The 19645-nt window shown below is 41.6% G+C and overlaps 3 protein-coding genes across 5 annotated transcripts; 1 reads left to right on the forward strand and 2 right to left on the reverse strand.

The window, feature by feature from the left end:
• Nucleotides 1-1870: 1870 nt before the first annotated feature.
• LOC115748530 (dihydroflavonol 4-reductase-like) lies at nt 1871-4784 on the forward strand. The gene is made up of 6 exons (XM_048285405.1): nt 1871-2157; nt 2257-2426; nt 2800-3012; nt 3100-3473; nt 3611-3811; nt 4268-4784. The coding sequence occupies exons 1-5, from the start codon at nt 2043-2045 to the stop codon at nt 3774-3776; spliced, it is 1038 nt and encodes a 345-aa protein (XP_048141362.1). The 5' UTR covers nt 1871-2042; the 3' UTR covers nt 3777-3811; nt 4268-4784.
• LOC115748531 (probable WRKY transcription factor 53) lies at nt 4310-6379 on the reverse strand. The gene is made up of 3 exons (XM_030685032.2): nt 6069-6379; nt 5832-5960; nt 4310-5299 (listed from the first exon to the last, which is right to left on the reverse strand). Exons 1-3 carry the CDS (start codon nt 6335-6337, stop codon nt 4690-4692), a joined length of 1008 nt encoding a protein of 335 aa, XP_030540892.1. The 5' UTR covers nt 6338-6379; the 3' UTR covers nt 4310-4689.
• An 11469-nt stretch (nt 6380-17848) lies between these two features.
• On the reverse strand, nt 17849-19390 carry LOC115748534 (MYB-like transcription factor ETC3). 3 transcript variants are annotated; one of them, XM_030685036.1, is made up of 3 exons: nt 19246-19390; nt 18803-18890; nt 17849-18340 (listed from the first exon to the last, which is right to left on the reverse strand). In XM_030685036.1, the coding sequence occupies exons 1-3, from the start codon at nt 19298-19300 to the stop codon at nt 18175-18177; spliced, it is 309 nt and encodes a 102-aa protein (XP_030540896.1). In that variant the 5' UTR covers nt 19301-19390; the 3' UTR covers nt 17849-18174. The 3 variants fall into 3 exon arrangements, with proteins under 3 accessions (XP_030540896.1, XP_048140872.1, XP_030540895.1); XM_048284915.1 differs by having other exon boundaries at nt 18803-18893; XM_030685035.2 differs by lacking the exon at nt 19246-19390 and adding an exon at nt 18997-19048.
• Between the last annotated feature and the right edge of the window lie 255 nt (nt 19391-19645).

Below are 19645 nucleotides of genomic sequence, written 5' to 3' on the forward strand. Positions count from 1 at the left end.
AATATTAAAAAAGGAATCGGAATGAACCGCCGGTTCCGGAGCGGAACCGGAACCGGAAGTGTACACGGCCGGTTCCGGTTCCACCTTTTCGTGGAACCGGAACCGCCGGTTCCACCGAACCGGCCGTGTCTGAGTGGAGCTGCGAGAGGCAACAGTAAGAACTCGTCCGGATGAGCAGCGATTAGTCCTAACAGACAAAGCCATCAAATCTAGATTGACTAGCTTGTTCAGGTTTGCAATACTCTTGCTAACACGAATGCTTGTTCTTTCTCTACATTCACTTGCAAACCGACATGCGTAGATTGATTAGATTCTCTGTAACGGTCTCACTTAGAATCAAATTGCCAACCTCACTCAACGTCAACTTCTTCACTCGACGGAATTATGAATAGCAGCAATAATAGTATTCCAACTATCATGTAGCGAATATAATGAATCAAAGCACTTACTCGTAATCAAGGTCAATCTTAGTCGAAACCAATTGACTAACCACCACATGAATTCATTGACATGCTCAGTAACCAACACACATTTACCCATCTTTAAGTGAAACAAATATTGCGTCAAGTAGAGATTGTTGAATGCAAATGGCTTCTCGTATTTGTTCGATAGGGCATTTATCATTCCCTTGTAGTCTTCTACTTTATGATGTTAGATTTGGCATTACTGGACGAGGTCAATTGAATAATACCAATGCTTATCTATCCAATAAAATCCAATTAGATTGTTTAATTGACTCTGACGTCTCTCTAGACAAGGATAAAAGTAAATTTCTCTTGAAGATAACACCTTCTAGAAATTGAAATCATTCCACCAAAATCTGTCGATTCTAACTTTTCCTTATTTTATCATCATCGATTCACTTTAAGTCAATCGAGTCTTGCTCTTATATTAATCGTTGCAAACAACAAGCACCATAAACAATAATAAACCAAAACAAAGAAATAAATCGGACACGGCATTTATGTTGTTCGGTCGATGTAACCTATTTTATACAAAGATCATGACAAAGCTCCACCAAAGACCAAGCTACACATCGAAGGTTATAGCTACCGTTGAATCAATCAAACACTTATTTCACCCAATAGTCATACAATGATTAGACTCACACAGTTTCTTGTACAATCCTTTGCACAAGAATCCCTTGGCGGCTAAAAACTCTCCGAATATCCTCCCGGATTCGATCCCTGAGGCTGAAGGTATTCACCACTTGGAAATTCACGCCTTCTGCGCACACAAGGCACGAAGACCCCACTCAGCAATCGTTCACCATCTGACCGCAAAGGAATATTTAGTCAGACCCAAATTTCCTAGTTTAAATCCTGTTTTTATGCACATGGTCCAGCACCAGTTTAGACTCCAACATGCAAAAGGTTTCGGACTTGAAGAAGTCGTTCACAAAGCCCAATTCGGAACTTTCTTTACCCGGCCAACTTTTTCGCATTTCGATTCCAATCGGGTTTCGTACACGGATTCATACTCAAGACATATTTTAACATATACCTCTCATGTCAAGCTCGATATTCAACAACCTCTGATGATGATCATAAGTCGAACTCAAGCAAATGGATAACTTATCTAATCGAGCCTGGTGAGCGTACATTCCTGGGAGTGGGACATATCGTGCTGTGTTTATGCCGGAGCCGACTCAAGTTGGCTGAATGTTTGGGTTGCTTAGACTCGATCAGGCAAATTGCAGGCTGTACGTGAGTGATCTTACGTTATAAACACGGCCTCGGGCTTCAAAAAACTCAACATGTATCAAGACTGAAGTCTACTCATGAGTTGGGCTTTTGCCAGCAAAGCCCGCGCGGCTGTCTCTAGTCTTGTAGATAAGGAGTTTGCGACTCGTGTGACTCTGCACATCACATATCAACCCCAATGGCCGTATTCTCCACGTTGTGTGGTTGAGGTTTCTCAGGATGTAGTGTGTACGTTTCTACATGATCACTCCTGGACGGAAAAGTCCTGAGGAAGTATTGGACGCTCGCGTTCACTTAGCGCGATAGGTTCAGGCAGAAGGGTTCACGACGAGTGCGTCTATGGAGGGGACAACAAGGGTATGCGTCACGGGAGGTTCCGGTTACATAGGTTCTTGGATTGTCAAGAAGCTGTTGGAGAGAGACTACACGGTCCATGCCACTGTTAGAAACTCAGGTGACATTTTAATATCCTCTCGTTTTGATTGTTTCCCTGTGGATTTACTTATATGAGCTGAAAAAGGGTGGTTTTCGTCGGGAATGCGGGCGAGTGCAGGCGACAAGAGCAAAGTCGGGTTCCTCAAGAGTTTTCCTAATGCAGAGAGAGGGTTGGTGTTGTTCGAAGCGGATCTGTACAATCCTCCTGATTTCGAAAAAGCAATTCAAGGGTGTCAATACGTTTTTCATGTGGCCACCCCATTGCACCATGACCCCAACAGCTCTAAGGTCTGAAGTCTCTCTAGTTAACTTATGAGTTCCAACTTTGTTCCTTGCTAGAAGGGCAGCTTCTTCACAGCCTTTGCATGTGCACTTTGTCTGGTTTTAATGAGGAAAAAGAAAAAAGAACATGAACCTTACAGAAGAAAGCATCAGGATTAGAGTGATTCATGCTTTGAGGGATTCCTCAAGACATATGGTGCTAGTTGAGCTAGGAATGATCAGATCCTTCTCTAGTTTCCACTGTAGGACATTTCGGAAATTCTGAGTTAGGGAGTCAAAGAGCTATTCTTGTAGACACTTGGAATTGTTGAATTGAGGACTTAAGGGTCAATGTAACATGTCTTCTAATTTACCGAGCCATCGACCCACTTCAATACAGTTCAAAGATACATCCAAGGCAGCTGTCGCTGGAGTAAAGAGCATCGCGGAGTCCTGCATCAGATCGGGGACCGTGAGACGGCTCATCTACACTGCTACTGTTCTGGCTGCTTCGCCGATGAAAGGCAACGCAAAATGCTTCGCTGAGGCAATGGACGAATCCTGCTGGACTCCCCTCGATTTCTCAGTTCCTGACAGCAATTACCGATTCATGGTATTTAGCTACCGCTGTCGCACTCCATTAACAGAAGAGAACCATGTTTTTCCAATGACTAATTTGTTACTTTTTAACTCCCTGTAGGAGGACTATGTGAAATCTAAGACGCGATCAGAGAGGGAATTGATGAAGTACAAAGGGGAGATTGAGATAGTGAGCATTGCTTTAGGCTTGGTGGGAGGAAGCACAACTCGTCCTGCCTTGCCTGATAGCTTAAGAGTGCTCATTGCACAGGCGACGAACAGCAGAGCTTCGTACGGGATTTTGAGGCTTCTGGAGGAAGTGATGGGCAAAGTCCCGGTGGTGCACATCGAAGATGCCTGCGAGGCGCATATCTTCTGCATATCGCAGCAGCATTCTATCAGTGGCCGGTCCTTATGCGCTAGTGACTATGTGAAGACCGCCGATATTGCCCAGTATATCAAGGAAAGCTTCCCGGAAATCCAGATTCCTGAAGAGTAAGCCAGAGTTGCCATTTTTCTTTAGCTCTCTTGGCTAGATTATTGCAGGAGAAGAACCAATCTTACAGGAATCAAATTCCTGACAGATTGATTCCTTGAGAAGCTGAGTAAGTTCTTCTGATGATGTGCTTCAGGTTCGTCGAGGACACGGGAAGAGAGATTGCTTGGGGATCGTCGAAGCTCGAGGAAATGGGGTTCAAGTACAAGTATGATCTCAGGATGATATTAGAAGATAGCATTAATTGTGCTCGGATGTCCGGGGATATAACCTCCAATACTTGTAATCTGGCTTCAAACTGAGTCTTCATTTGTTTCACGAAACACGAACGGTTTGGAAGACATTAACTATAATTAATCGCTTTCTTTCGTCCATTCATTTGTCTTGCTTGGTTTCACTGTTCATCCTTCTTGATCATGGTCATTGGTTCTGCTTCTCTGTTAAAATCAAGCTACTGCGCTCGTCAGATTGCTGGTTTTAGTCTTACTTTTCTTTTCTTTATTTTTCCCCTTTTCAATTCCTGAAGAAGGAAAAAACGGAGGCTGTCTGGGTGCTGCCTTGCTGGTAGTACTCCAATCTACAGGGTTACAATAGCTAATTTTCTTGTCAGATCATATTATCTCCTCTCTTATACATATTTTTCGGGTATAAATACCCCTAACCCGAAACCCATCAACACGTTACAAAATCATCTTATCGAGTAAAGATTTAACAGTTCGCCTCTCTTCTTTCTCCCTATCACTTAAAGATCCTAGAATGTTCAAGCCAGCTTTGATTAGGTTACTCCTAACGAAAGATGATGTTTTGATTGATTGTTCAAGAAGGGAGCACATCATTTCGATCGCCAATTTTCCTCTGAATCAAATTATCTTCTCTGAATTTTGACAAAAGACAGTAGTGAACATTTTACAAGCTGTAATCTTGAAGTCAGATATCTTCCTATGAAGATGTAGTTGTACTCCTAACTTTCCGAGAATAAGCTCAATCAAATTGGACAAAAAAAGGGGGAAACAACAAAAAGAAAGGACAAAAGGGTACAAATATTACACATTTGTTTGGTGAAATCTAAGCAGAAACTCCCTTGGCCATCATAGAGGGGACCATACTCAGATGGCCTGGTGGGTCACCTCTTTCAATGATGTCCACGACCTGAAATTCGAATCGTCCTCTACTCCTCCTGAACAAACTCACTACAAAGCTCAGCCTTATCAATCATTAGAAGAAATCCGGATTGAAGGGAAAATCCAAGTCGAAATCGACCTTGCTTAGCGAGAAACTCGCATCCCCCATCGGGGAATTGGTGACCGAAGTCGGAGCCGAAACTATCTCCGTGAGTCCGGAATCCGACGTCTGCACGTTGTTGGGAGCACAGAAGTTGGTCATGTGGTCCAGCGAGAGCGAGAAGTAGTTGGACCCCGAGGTCGCTGGGGACGAGAACCTGTCCATGAAGTTGTCGTCCATCAATGCATCAACAAAGTAATTTCCCTCTCCATTCTCAGGCTCGGCTTCGGCGGTGGAGAAGGTAAATAACGGGAACACGTCCTTGTGCCTCGCGTCCAAGTTCTCAGTTTTGACGCTGAGTCCCCATTTGGAGCTCAAAAGGGTCTCTCGAGACGGTTTGGGCTGTTCTTCACGGTTCCTGGTTTCTTTCTGAGGCTCTTCCTTAACAGCTGGAGCTGGACTAATGGCTGAGCTAGGAGATTGGATGCAAGTGTGTCGTCCGCGATACGTGACTTCGACGACGGCTGGGTCTTGGTCTGATCTCTGGACTTGCTTCGTAGCCAGACAGCCTTGGACATGGCGGCGACTGCATCTGTAATATCCCCTGTAAAAAAAAACACAGATCTTGTTCAGGACAAAGTTGCCCAAACGAACATACTCTGTCTAGAACGAGAAATCTACTTGATTAGGCCCCAGTTGTGCCTCGCCCAACTGTTCCGACATTTCCGATGATCTAATAAATGACGAAAGGTGATTCAACTGCAAGACCCACGTGCCGTGAAAACAGCTGATAATTGCTGGCGAGTGGCAACCAGAGGACAAGAAACTTAAAAGACAAAACAGAGTAAACTGAATTGGATAAAACATTGCAGCCGAATGTACAAGTTGCCGCTTAAAAGAAAGTGTCAGTGCACGAATCTCGGCTCAGCCATCAAGGTCGGGAGTTCAAAATTCACGGGGGCAGCGCAAAAAATGTTTCTTTTTGTGGTGTGTTCAGACTATAATGCCTAATTAACTCGTGACAGGTAAAGGTCGAGACTTTTTCGTATCTGCTCGTTCTGAAATCATCATTCGCCAGTTAACGAAGAATTTGATCAAAAGCAGATCAAGGCAAAGAACGTGGAATGGAGAATTACCGAGGGAAATTAGCTCCGAGAATCTCCTTTTGCCCATATTTTCTCCAGCTAAACCCATCTTCGGGATGCCCCTCTAGTGCGGTGTCTGAGTTGACCCTGACCTGCTCTGTCCACCGCGGCATAGTCTTCCTGCGTGTCGCGAAAGCCCCACCGTCAATACAATTCGATGCCAAAAGTTTCAGATTTAAAGCTTAAAACCATCACCAGTGGGCATTAACACGTCGAGCCCGGATCTACCTCTTTTTGTAGACGTCCCCCTCATTCTTGGGGCTGCCGCTAGTCCCAATGCTGAAGGCGGGCTTGTGCTCCTCCATCATGAAAGCATCACAATTCAGCATTGCGAGCGACTTCTGGTAGCAAGAGAGTATCTTCTCGACCAAGTACTCGCGCGTCTCCCGGGACGACGACGGGCTGACGAGGTGGCTCCTCAGCTGCTTCGCCAGCTCCTTCCCCTGGGCCAGCTCGTTGATCAGGTTGTGCTGTTCCCAATTGATGACCCTCTCCATTTTTCACAAGGATCAGACCCCAACGAGCTACAGTGACAAAGGACAAATTCTCCAAACAACAAAGCCTATCACGTCGGGATCAAGCAAATCAAATGGGGCATTAGTTGAATCAACAATCTCGGTGATGACACGTGAAGAAAGCAAGGTCTCTGAACGAAAAGAGAAGCTCGACTTGTGGTCGTGGGTTGATGCAGTTGGATGGAAAGGGGAAGGGGAGGATGTGTGCATAAAACCAGCAAAAGAGCAAAAGAGAGGACGCTTCTTATTTCTCGCAGAGAAGGAAGGTGAGAGGAAGATGGGGGCAGGGGTGATGTTTATTTATAGCAGCGGGGGAAAGAGCAGGAGCTCCATGATAATTGATTGGCCGAGGATAAGAAAACCGAGTGATCTCAGAGTCTTGTCGAGAACCGAGTGGCCGAAACCTCTCTCTAGCAAACTAGTCCACAAGAGAGAGAAAGAAGAGAGAGGGAGAGAGTTGCTGACTACGTCAAAGGTGGGGTTTTTAAAGAAAACTAGAGAGAGAGAGCGAGCGAGCGAGCGTGTAATAACCAGTCAAGTTCGTCTGGTTTTGAAAGTCAAAGGGAGGGGGGGACGTTGCAAGCGGAGGAAGAGAATGAGAATCTTCAAACACACTTCCGCGTTGCATCCTTTCCTTTCGCTCCGAAACAGGACGAAGAAAAGAGCGTGTGACGTAAGCCGCTGCCGTCATCCCTTCGAACCCTCGATTACGTTGAAGTTGATGGATCCGTAGAACCCACTCGCTCGCACGTCCCCATGTGATGATGCCACCTAGTTGAGCATATCACAGACAGCGTGTCTTACCAAAGGAATTCGCGGGTGAGATGAGAGTTTAATACATTAATGTCGTTCACATCATAATAATATTTCGAGAATTTCATTTTTCAGGCCTAACAAATTCCAAACAACTTGTGAACAAAACAGAAATCCGAAAACAAATAACAAAGCATAATCAGTAACTAGAAGCATACTGTCTTCCATCCAGAACAAGTCTATCACTGTAAAATTTCGAGGGCCGATCATTAGATTCGGTGATAAGAACATGCGGAGATCCTCTACTCCATTTGCAACGGTTTGCAAAGCGTATTTAGATTCGACACCCTAATCATTATCGCCTTGCAGAGATACCAACATCAATATGTCGAGAGAACACGGATCTAATACACGTAGGGAGTTCCCAAATTTATATCTAGATCTAGCTTAGGAGATTAAAATCTACAAAACTTGGCCCAAATCTAAATCGGGGAGAGGAGAGCGGCCTAATCTTAAAGAGGTTGTGGAGCCACGTCACAAATATTCTCCTTGGCGGCTATCGACCGGATGAATGGCCGAACCAGTGTGCACGCTCACTCAAGATTAGCTGCAGAAATTTATACACGCAAACAGGATGAGAGCTTCAAAGAAGGAAGAGGAAAACAGTGAAAAAAAAAATTGGGGAGGGAGGGAGATTGGCGATTGTATTTCCAAGGGAAGGGCAAAGGGGAGAAACCCTAACAGAGCTTTTTTGACAACCTCTCAAAAAAGGTCGGTTGTCTATTTATACCTTAATGGATGATGATAGAAATACACTGTCGCTTCCTAACTCTAGCTGAACACATTCCACGAAAGTGTGTCTATATAGATGTTAAAGGCACCATTTTTCTCGAGAGTCTAGGGGAAAGTACAAAAAAAAAAAAAAAGTCATAAATCTATTGTATTGACATCAATTCAGTTCTAAAACTTTCAATTCGATTAATTTAATTTTACACCTTTTGTGTTTAGGACAATTTAATTCATCCAATTAATTTTAACCATAAATCGTTGATATGGACAGGAGTCGTCTTTGGCAGCAATCAATAAGAAAATCTCCTTTCTAGTTTACTGATGTCTTTAATAACTAAAGTAGGGTTTATGCAGATTAGGTCTTTCATAACTACGAGAATCACTATAAACAATAACCTTAGTTTTGTCGTATTGGCGGCATTTGGACCACGTGCAACCGCGTGGATTAATGTCTGCTTAATATGAAATGAAAGTAATTCTCATTTTGTCGTGTAGCAAGCGGCAACACGTTTCATTTCGCTTTCTCCCTTTTCTTTTTGCGAAAATGTTTATGGCCACAACCACCCTCTTTCTATTCTAATTTCCTTGTTCTTTGCGATAATTTCCCCCAACCATTTTTGTCTTACATGCGTAGCATAAAGTGCCTAAATTTTTTTTGGAGAAAGGTGCAAAAAAAAAAAAACCTAAATCTATTATACTTATGTCGATTCAATTTTAAACTTTTCAATTGTACTAATTTCGACGTAAATATTTTCACGTTTTACCAATTGAGTCTGTCCGCTCAATTTAGACAAGAAATTACTAATGTATATGTCGGCCGTATTACGTGATACCACTGGTCTTGACCTGCACATTTTTTTATTTATAATTTTGTAACAATTTTTCTGATTTTTTTTCCTTTCTTTTTTTCCTTTTCCTTTTCTTTTTACAAGCGGCCAATTGTCGGCCATAGCCTAGGCAAGGGTCCCCTTGCGAGGGTGGCTGGCGACTACCACTCGCAGAAAGAAAGGGAAAGAAATAAAAGAAAACAAGGAAAAAGAGGAAAAAAAAATTCAAAGAATTATTTAAAAAAATATAAACAAAAAATATGTCCACGTTATTGCCGGTCGTGCCATGTAAAACCGCCGGCACTTATGTCATCAATTCCCAGCCTAAATTGATCGGATGAAGTCAATTAGCTAAATGTGAATAGGGTTTAGCATTAAATTGGCACAATTGAAAGATTTATGATTGAATTGACACAAAGACAATAGATTTATGATTCTTTCTAGTACTTTTCCTATGTTTCCATAATTAGGTTTAGCACTAAATTGACACAATTGAAAGATTGACGATTGAATTGATGCAAAGGCCATAGATTTATGACTTTTTCTAGTACTTTTCCTCTCTTTCCATGATCAATCTCATTGTTATAACCTAACACGACTGTGAACAAAGAAAACAATTGTAGATGGCACAAATTTGGTAAGGTTATAGTTCGGGTCTTGCTAGTCGTGCTAAATCCATCCCGATTTTAGTTCCATACACGCTCTAGTATATGAAAATAACAAAAGTACCCAAGTCATGGTCCAACTATCGAAATGGCTTGGCTTGTGGATGATTGCTTTTGGGATGTTTCGCATCACTGTCCTTGCAGCTTCAAGTTGCGAGCTCCCGCCACCGTGATTGCTGGGATCACGGCTGTTTGAGGTAGTCGACCGGATCAAGCCCGACCCAAGGCGGGCGTCGAACTCCAGCTCTGTCGCAATGGGGGTCGAACTCCAACTTGCAAGGGTACGCAAATCGCGATCTGTGCGGGCTTGATTTGGGGCTTAGGATGGAGACGAGTCTTAGTTGGTTCAGAGGGAGATGGACATTGAGTTTGCACACGTTTTTTGGATAGGAGGGGATATGACGCCTCTTTTGGATGAGTAAAAATGATCGAAAACTGCGTCCCTTTGCACACTTGTAACCTTTTGATTTGAGCTATTTGTCACGTAGAAGAGAGACATGATTAAGATAAGTCACATCGGTATTTTTCATTAATCAAATTGGACAGAGCTAATGGAGGGATTTGATTGTATTTTAGGATTTAATTGTACTTTTTGCAAATTTTAGAATTCAAGTGTATTTTCGCTTCGACAAAAAAAAATTACATTTTCGTGACAAATTTTACAACTTCCATTGCAATTATTTTTTTTCTTTCAACTTGGATTTTTATATTCTAAAAAAAAACCCTTTTTAGTTTTTAATCTAATTTGAATAAGAGTTTGGGAAAGAAAATAAAAAAAAAAGAAAATTGGAGAGAAAATAATAAAAGATGCTACATTAGCATTTTTGGTTAAGCAAATTGATAAAATTATCAAAAAGGCTTATCGCACCAATTGGACAAGTTTTAAGACTTGATAACACTTTTTGAAAGTTCTAAAACTCAATCACATTTTCACAACATTTTTAGGACTTCTAGTATACTTGTTCCGCTATTTAATCACGGATGTTGTGCCATTCGTCACCATCACCCATACTTATCTAACTATGCATATTCCAGATAGCATGTTTTACCAAAGTAATTCATGGGCCGATGAGAGTTCAATAATTTATGCTTTAGTTCACATATGTCCATTTATCGGAATATGGATGAGGAAGAAAAACATTGTTAATTCAAATCTGTCACTGAACATATGTATAATCTCATCCCATAAAATGGAAAAACGAAATAGAAAAGTGCATTTCTATATATGTCAAGACACCGTTTTCCTCGAGAGTTTACTATTATCTTAAAATATATAATGTATGCGGAACCTTGCTCGATGAATGTATTGAGGTGAAAGTCCAGATAAAATATGGAAAAATGAAATTGTGTATGATACATAGCTCAACGAAATCCCACGCTTCATAGATGAGCCAAAGATCCGATCCACGATGATGTGTGAACCCTATTAAGGAAAGGACTTGGAAAGTCAAACCAATATCTTTTGATTCATATGCGCATAAAGCAAGACAATTTCTGTTGTTGTGTCTTCCGTGCATAATTGCATCTAACAAGGGCAAGCAATCAATGAGACGAATCTTCTTTCTGCTGTACATATGTTTCTAATAAGTGAAGTTGGATTTATGCAGATTAGGGTCTTCATAACTAGAACAACTATTATAAACAGTAGCCTTAGGCTACTTTTCCAGAAACATTTCATTTTTTGTGAAATGAGAATATTTTTTGCTATTAGGCTGAAACCCGAAAATAGCTTGGAAAATGTTGTCATTCCGTATGAAAAACCAGATTTGATTTTCTTCCATGCACTCATTTTAATAAAGTTTATTTTTATTTTTTTTCATCTTTTTATAGTCTAATTTTTGTTTATCATTTGTATTTTTCTCTTTTTATTTTTTTTCTTTTCCCATCTTCTTGCCAGCGAGACCTCACTCGAGGCCGGTGACGCTTGGCCTCGCCTCGCCACAAGTCGGCGAGTTTGACCTCGAGCCTCGCCTCGCCTCGCCACAAGCCGACGAGGTCGAGCTCGAGCCTTGCCTTGCTTGCCTGCAGCTAGTTGCCTACCATGGCCAGCTAAAGAAGGGAAAAGATTTAAAAAAAAAAAAAAAAAAGAGAATTTTTTTTTAGTTTTCTAAAAAAAAAGAGAGAATTTTTTTTTAGTTTTCTAAAAAAAAAGAAAGTATAAAGAAAAAATAATAATTAAAAAGAAAAGGAACGCGAAAGAATGGAAAAAGAAAAGATGAGGGAAAGAGGAAATTATTTTCCTCACTTATGAAGATGATTTTTCTATGATTGGAAAATGTTTTCTTGACTCGTTTATTTTCTCGAACGGAACGCCGGAAAATTCGAAAAGCATCTTTTTAGAAGTGATTTTTTGCGAAACGAGCAGAGCCTTAATTTTATCTTATTGGCAGCATTTCGATCACATGCAACCGCGTCTGGTCTTACGAAGCATTTTTATGGCATGCAACCGCGTGAATGAATACCTGCTTAATGTGAAATGAAAGTGATTGGCCAATTTAGTATAGCAAGTGGCACCACGTTCCGTTCACTTTCACCCTTTTCCTTTTGCCACAAAAGTTATGGCCACAAGACAACCGACCTCTCCCTTTGTCCAATTTCCTTGCTTTCAAATCCATCATCTTGTCCTACAAAGGATATAAAATAATTCGATTGATAAAGAGAGGATAGAGAGTCCACTGACGAAGATGCTGGGACGTTAGTACGGTGGTGATGCAGCTGATTTCGTGGCGACGAATTTGCATGAACGAGTACCTTCGGTGATGCAAACAGGGACTGTGGAGGGCTTGCTCTTCTTTTGGCTTTATCTGCACATGAACTTCACGCCAATGGAATTGCCATGGAGAAGATCGACTGAGCTATGGATCCCTTTCCCTTCTCTGTTGCTTTTCCTCAAATTGCCGACTTCCTCTCGTTCTTGTTCTCTCTTTTCCTTGAAGGTCAGCATGTGTCGTCCTCTTGTGAAGCTCCCAATGGCCGTGTATTGGATGAATTGCCCTCCTCGAATGTGAACCCTACGTGTGTATTTATAATGGTGAGCCAAGGTTTACGTTTTATTTTCATTATTTGCAAAATTGTCCCTCAACTTGTGATAATCGCAATTTGATCCAGAGACAAAATATTCATCCATGAAGCCTTTTTTTTTCAATTAATGGACATTTTTAATTAAAAGGATTTTCCCAAATTAAACAGTAAATAGGCTAATTTAAGCTCAAAATTATTTCAATAGCCTTGTTAATTTTCGGCACACACTCCTTCTTGATTGCCGAAAAATCCAAACTAAGCTCGATCCAGTCCTTTGTCAAATTGAGCTCAATTGCTTTGCCTCTGGCCTGAATGCAATGATATGCATGACTAACAAAAAGTAAATATGTAATGCTGGGATCGAGGCCTTTTGAGGTAGTCGACCGGAGCAAACTCGGCCCGAGGGTGGCCGGTCCTCGGCGAGAGCTCCCGTCCCCGAGCATGGGGCGGTGCGAGCAGAGAATGGTTGAGTTAATTTGTCTGCGCATCGGTGACGGCGATAGAGCTGATTTGTCCGCTTCATCATTCACATCTCAGGAGGTACCTTAACGTACGTAAATCATGGCGAGCAACAAAGCACATTCATTTATAAAGCGGTTCTCCCATTAGAGTTGAAATGGGCGGGACTCATCCACCCGACTTTCCATCATCCTTAACTCATTAAGCCATAACAGTTGAGGTGTCACATATAAACCGCGAACGAACAAGGACATGGTGATGTATCGTCTTCCGACTCTGACATGATATTACAATTTCCAATATGAAAGCTTAAACTCATACGTGAAGGGAGACTGCTCGAGTATAATGAGCATATAAAATTTGTAGATGAGCGACGCGGGATATTTTAACATGATTGTCGTTTAATTTATTTTGGTCGGTTAGTTAGAAACTCTGACCGTGAAAAGCTTGTGGAGTTTTTTCTTGTGGTATGAACCCATAAAGAGATATCACCTTTGGGATTGCTAACGCCTTAGCTTTATTCATGGGGACTGGGGAGTAGATTGCATTGAGGAGAATAAAAATGTAATTCTTGATGTGGATTGGAACAAATTGTGGGGCTTTGTCTAGCTCTTTAAGTATTTGTTTTACCCGGTCAAAAGGGCATCATCAATATCTTCCAAAATTTCCAATTCCACTCGGTTTCAAGCCATACAACGAATAAAAGGGTAAGATGGGGTCCGTTTCTTTCACCATCCTTGACATTTGGAATTCGAATTCGGTTCAATTTACAGTTTGATATGAGGGGACACCGTGTGATTGACCCACCTCCAATTCTTTGATTATTGTACTTGATCATCTTGTCATAACCACTACCATAAAAGAATAGGAAGACCGCCAAGACCGCCACCACATACATACAATTTTAGGAGTTACACCTTTTGTTTTGGAATACATGCAATTATTCTAACGTCGGCCTTTGGCCACGTAAAGACAAAGTAGCCATCTCCGTTCCCCGACCTGTACGACAAAGAAATAACATGTATAATATATCCATTCAAGCTAGCTCGATAAGATGGAAGGTGTCGCTCGACCGAAGTTGAACAAGAGACAAACTGAATCCTATCAAAGTCTCGAAAAATTCAAGTAATATACCATTTAGGTAATGCAACAACGTCAAATTACCTCATACTAGAGGTAGTCAATTTCAAGATGGGTCGGTTTCTACCATGGAGCTGAGAACAGGATCGTAATGGTCGGTTCCCGGTTTGTAGAACCAGAACCGACCCACCTGGTCTTGGGACCGATGGACATATCTTTTTTTTTTTTTTTCCTATTCCCTACGAGAGTCAAGTGTTGCGAGTTGCATAGTCTAAACTCTCATTATCTAGGCTTTTGGATCTTTAATTAATGAAAATCGCGGTGAAAATATGCTAAAGGTGTGAAAAAAAGATGAATAGGTATTATTAACTTGCTAATAAATAAAAAAAAAGGTATCAATCCAGTCCGGGTGTTTTGGCTCCACACTTGGAGCAGGGAACCGGACCGCCAATCATCGATTCCAAATTTTAGGAACTGGGAACCGGCTCAAACCGGTTCCAATGCTCACCCTTATCTCGTACCATCAAGTGCAAACAGCATCATACTTGGACCATCCGTTGGGAATTTAGCTTGCAAAGATTTATTTTATTCGTGAGGTACCTTCCAAAAGTAAGAAATTTAGGTCGAGGTCCTCATTATTAGGAAGAAAAACGGGGAAATATATTGTAGCTTGGTGGGCTTGGATCTTATTCAAGCCAACCCAATGATGGACAAGCCTTTTTCGGGCCCTTGATTTTGGGTCGGGTCAAAATCACGACAGATCTCTAGGAGACGGGTTTTAGTTTCGGACGAAAATCCCAAGTGAACATGTTCGGACCGAACCGCCTTCCATTCGATGTACTGCATGATGTCAATTTTCAAACTCCAAAAAAAAAACAGACAAGAAATTTTTTTTTTTACAAACTACTGAGTCGATTGAGATTCAACGTCAAACTACATCTAATTTTATTTTAAGGATCGGAAAATGAATGATCATAAGTTCGATAACTAGCAAACATGACTTTCGTCGGCCATCCCGATTGAATTGAATGCTCCAAGAGGCTTGGACATTCACTGCCGCGGAAAAGATCGAAGGAAAAGAACCGACGAGAAATCCTTTCGCGTGATGGTAAGCACCGGGGCGAAAAATCCCTTGTACATTAAATACACCATAATAGTGGATTCATGTCATTAATCAAAAGTCAAGATACTTTTAAAGTATATATTACTAAACTTGACTTAAATCTAATCTAATGGCGGTTCCTATCGTTAATTATCCATGTCAATCGCTGCTATTAATTGCTATAGTGACCAAGCTTATTGTTAATGAATTTAATTTTGAAGCATCTATATCTATCGTGCTCAAGTTGGTTGGTCTCATTAGATTAATCCACAATGATGGTAATCACATAGTATAGAAGCAATGTAAAGTTAAATGAGGCCAGAACCCATCAAGTGCAAGAACCAATATTTGATTATATGTCATTGGATTAATAAAGAAAGATTATATTCGGGTTTTCGATGAAATTTCATTAAATAGATGTCAATTCAGCTCTAAACTTTTGAATTTTGCCAATTTATTCCTAAACATTTGCGTTTCAACGGTAACTCCAGTCAATTTTCATCGAAAATCGCTGACGTGGTGGTCTAGTCATTGCCGGTCATCCTATTGCCATGTGCGATTTTCTGCGAAAACACACCAAAAGGATTATATTGAAATTTTGCATAAATGATTAAATTGGCAAAATTGAGAACCGTAAGAATTTATGTAAGTTTTTAATAATTGTACGTGAAGCATTCCTAGATATCTTACTACTTTCCAACTGTTGCTTTTGACTTAATCTTTATCGAGTTTCTCCTAATTAGTTTTGATCGGGCCGATAGCCACTTAGTACGAAATTTTAAACCCTAACAAGCAACGGGATTAAGTACAAGGCCATCTCCTCGAAAACTTCAAATAGGGTGTGCGTACTATAAGAGTTTTTTCTTGCCAACAGGCATGCGGCCATGTTGATAAAGAGATTAGGGGATGAGAACGCTAGTATCATAGATGCATGGTTCGACTCTCGCGCTCTGTAAGGAGACAGAGCACAAATCGGATAGAGGAGAGTTAGAGATAGGACAGACAAAAAAAAAAATCAATTTTAATTCGGATGACAATTCTGGCCCAAACTTTTTTTTGTCTTATACCCAGATTTTGCCGTCTAATAATGCTATTAAAGATGCAAACTGTCATTCCATGTATACGAGGCGGTTGTGTCAACGTGAAAAGATCACACACAATCCAAGAGCTTCCCCCCGTTTCGGACGACGTCGATAGCGAATTCAAGGTTCCGTTATCTCAGTTTCTCGACATGCTCGGATCTGCGCGAATCGCACGTTCGTGCCTCGTTTGCCCTAAGCAAGCCATTTCTTCATTCCGCTTCGATTTTTGTCGCCAAAATGGAAATCTGAATGCCCGCGTTTTCTCCTCTTGCATGGTCCAAAACTTGTCAAATTTCGGCGGCAATGACTCCGCCAAAGACAGCCGTGAGTTGCCAAGTACGAGTGGAATGACATGCCGAATGTTTAATGGCAATATCGAACCGCGACGTGACGGGGCCCAAATTTGCTTACCGATTGAAGTTGGATACTTTTTATGATACCAAAAAAAAAAAAAATGTTTGGGTCTGAATCGGGACCTGAGTTTAAAATTTGTGCTTTGTTTATAAGATAATTAAAAGTTTGAGTTAGAATTGAAACTCGATTTGAAAATTGACGCTTTCTAGCGAAGTGGGGCTCTTTTAAATCGTGCATGCTTTACTGGCGTAAACTCGAGACACATCCTAAACACAAAGTGTCCAATCTGTTTGCAAGACTGAATTTATTTGTTATAAACTAACACAAATGCGACAAATTAAAATTATATAAAAAAAAAAACAATTGCAGGGAGCGCAAAATAAAAATAAAATAATGGCACGTGAATCATTTTCTCCTTTTTCGCGTCCTCCGCATTCTCTATGCGTTATTAGCATCGACAGAATTGACTCGTCCTCTTCATAATCCGCAGAACAGGACGAACGTCGATGTACTTAAATCATTGTGAGCAACTAAGCACATTCGTTTATATTTCACATCGACGAAAGCGCACAGGTAAGGACATGTGGGAGGGGAAAATCTTCTTTTATCTCGCTCTTGATCCGTCGATCTTCGCTTCAACTTCGATTCTTTTGTCGATTGAACCAAGTTCCACTCACCAACGATTCGGGACTCAGTAATTTTATCTTACATCGCATGTCAGCAACTCCTCATTGCCATTGTCGATTATCTGTAGCTACTGACCAAAAAGGACTAAGCAAATTTTGCCTTAGCCATGTCTCCATCAGTCTTATCCCCGTCTGAGTCGACTGTCAAGGACTTGGGTGACTTTGGGCGTCAACAATTTGCCTTCAGTCGCCCAAGTTATTAGTTTTGCAAGTGGGTCGAAACGCAAAAGTTTAAAATGAACATGAAAGACGAATGCAGATTCGAACATGCACTAGGACGGAACCTGACTTTGATGTCGTGTTAACTTATCCAACCCTCATATTTAAGTATATAGGTGAAGGGAGACCATGTGTATATTAAAAAGCGTATAAAACTCATTGACGTACGATGTGGGCTTTTTTAACACGATTATTATTTAATTAGAAGCAAGAGTCCAAGCCACGTCCTTCTTGACCGTGAAAATCTTCTCGAGGGAAGGCAAAAGCATAGAGTTTCTCGTCGTGGTGCAAACCATAGAAAGAGATCATCTTAAGAAAATGCTTTTCGTTTATTCAGCTTCGTAAGCGATGCAAACGAGCATTTTAAGAAAAATATTTTTCAAATCATTCATTCTTCACATACGGAAACTTAATTCTCGGGAGCTGGTACTAACTACGATATGTTTGGGCACATCATACAAAAATTCGAAACATCAATGATGTTCGACTTGACATCAATGTAAAGATGGACGGAGAGGAATGATCCGTCCAACCACAAATGATGACCAGAGCGACATTCGAGATCGTCCTTCCTAAAGCTCCTTCAATCAACTCCCTCTGGCCTCCATTGTTGTCCTTGTTTGGACTTTGACCCTCACTTACCCAAAAAAGAAAGAGTTGCACATAATAAGCCAAGTTCCTCACACACAACGTACGTCGTCACGTTCATCAGATGAAGATTGCAACTCAATCGAAATCCATAAAAGTTCCAAACGAAGTCTAATGAACAAGAGAGAGAGCAGCTAATTTTCAGGAGCAGTAACGTGGTTTCGGAGAGATGCAAAGACGGTGTTCGGCTTCTCCATCTCTTTCCGGGTGTTGGCGAAGAATTCATGGTGTCTCATCATCCAAAACCTCTCGATCTCCTCTGCCTTCCTGCCTGGAAGCCGGCCGGCTATCAACCCCCACCTATATTATCATCAAAATATGCCCAGTCGACGCAAACGTTAGCTGAGGCTTAGATGGATCTCTTGTTAGAACATGTTTCGCGGTTTTCTCGTCTGCATGGAGACGGTGGACCACCATCTCAGGCATATAACGAAAAAGTTCATCTCTCTGCGTAATTTGCAGAGAGCCACTGCTAGGTCCTACACGAAAGAGAAAGTGGATCCTTGCACGGCATGCAGTCTCAATCACTCTTGTGCCGCGCCGGGGCGCACTCAAGAAAAGTTTCTTTTAAGTGGAGACCTAATCTGACCCAAGAACTGAGTTGCATGATGTATTTTTCTCTCGTGTGCAGTAAAAAGAACTCGTTCCAGCCAGTGTAGTGGCGGTGTGGATCCGTCATATTTCAAGAATCACGTGGAATATGCACCTTTGTAGGTGCGCGTCTTGTTAATTGAAGGAAGAAAGGAAAGTGTTTTGTCGTACCTGTCTCCAACGAGGTTGTACATTCTGTAAATGAGATCTTCTTCCTGCTCCGACATGTTTATGAACTTCCACTCAACGCTGCTCACCTCTGCTACAAACGCGACGTTATGCAGACAAACAGCTAGGTTAACAGAGATGAAGCTAGCTAGGAGGCGACAAGACAAACTCGAAACGAAGCAGATCATGCAACCGACCAATCATGGGAGCCAACAGAAGCGTAACACAGGAAAAGAGACAGGAAACAAAAGGAATGAAGGAAAAAGAAGACGGAGAAGACATCCATGAAAGGTTGAGGCGATAATGGACAAAAGCTACACAGTCGAAAAGGCTACCCAAAAGGAATATAGGATGAACGAGAAAAGAACAATGAGTACTTTCAGTTCCAGCCATTATTGGCAGAGTGGGGGGAAAAAAGGGTCCAGCAGACAAGAGGAAACGCCCACCTTCATGGCTGCAACAGCTGGTCTTCTTGGCTCGCTTCCGCCTGCGCCTGTCCATTACTGATCATTCCAGGAAATTTTCTTGGGGGGTGATTTGGTTTATGCCGCAGTGGCTGGAGCGAAAGAATTTCTGCACCACCTTTGTTTAATTAGTAAAGGCGAATAAAAGAATTTCAGTGGTGAGTGGGCAACGTCCCTTTCGATGACATCGGTTAGGAGAAGTAATGGGAACGGCTGGTCCAACCAAACATACAAAAGAACAAAGAGTTTGACCTTCTGGTTGACCCATTATGGCCCATGATGTTTCCCCACTTCATGTCGCCCTTTTGACTGGCCAAGAAAGCAACAACAAAAAAAAAAAAAGGTCACCCTTTTTGGCTTGCTCCAAGCTGGGACCGGCGAA

This window comes from Rhodamnia argentea, chromosome 9, assembly GCF_020921035.1.
Source record: "Rhodamnia argentea isolate NSW1041297 chromosome 9, ASM2092103v1, whole genome shotgun sequence".
Classification (NCBI taxonomy): domain Eukaryota; kingdom Viridiplantae; phylum Streptophyta; class Magnoliopsida; order Myrtales; family Myrtaceae; genus Rhodamnia; species Rhodamnia argentea.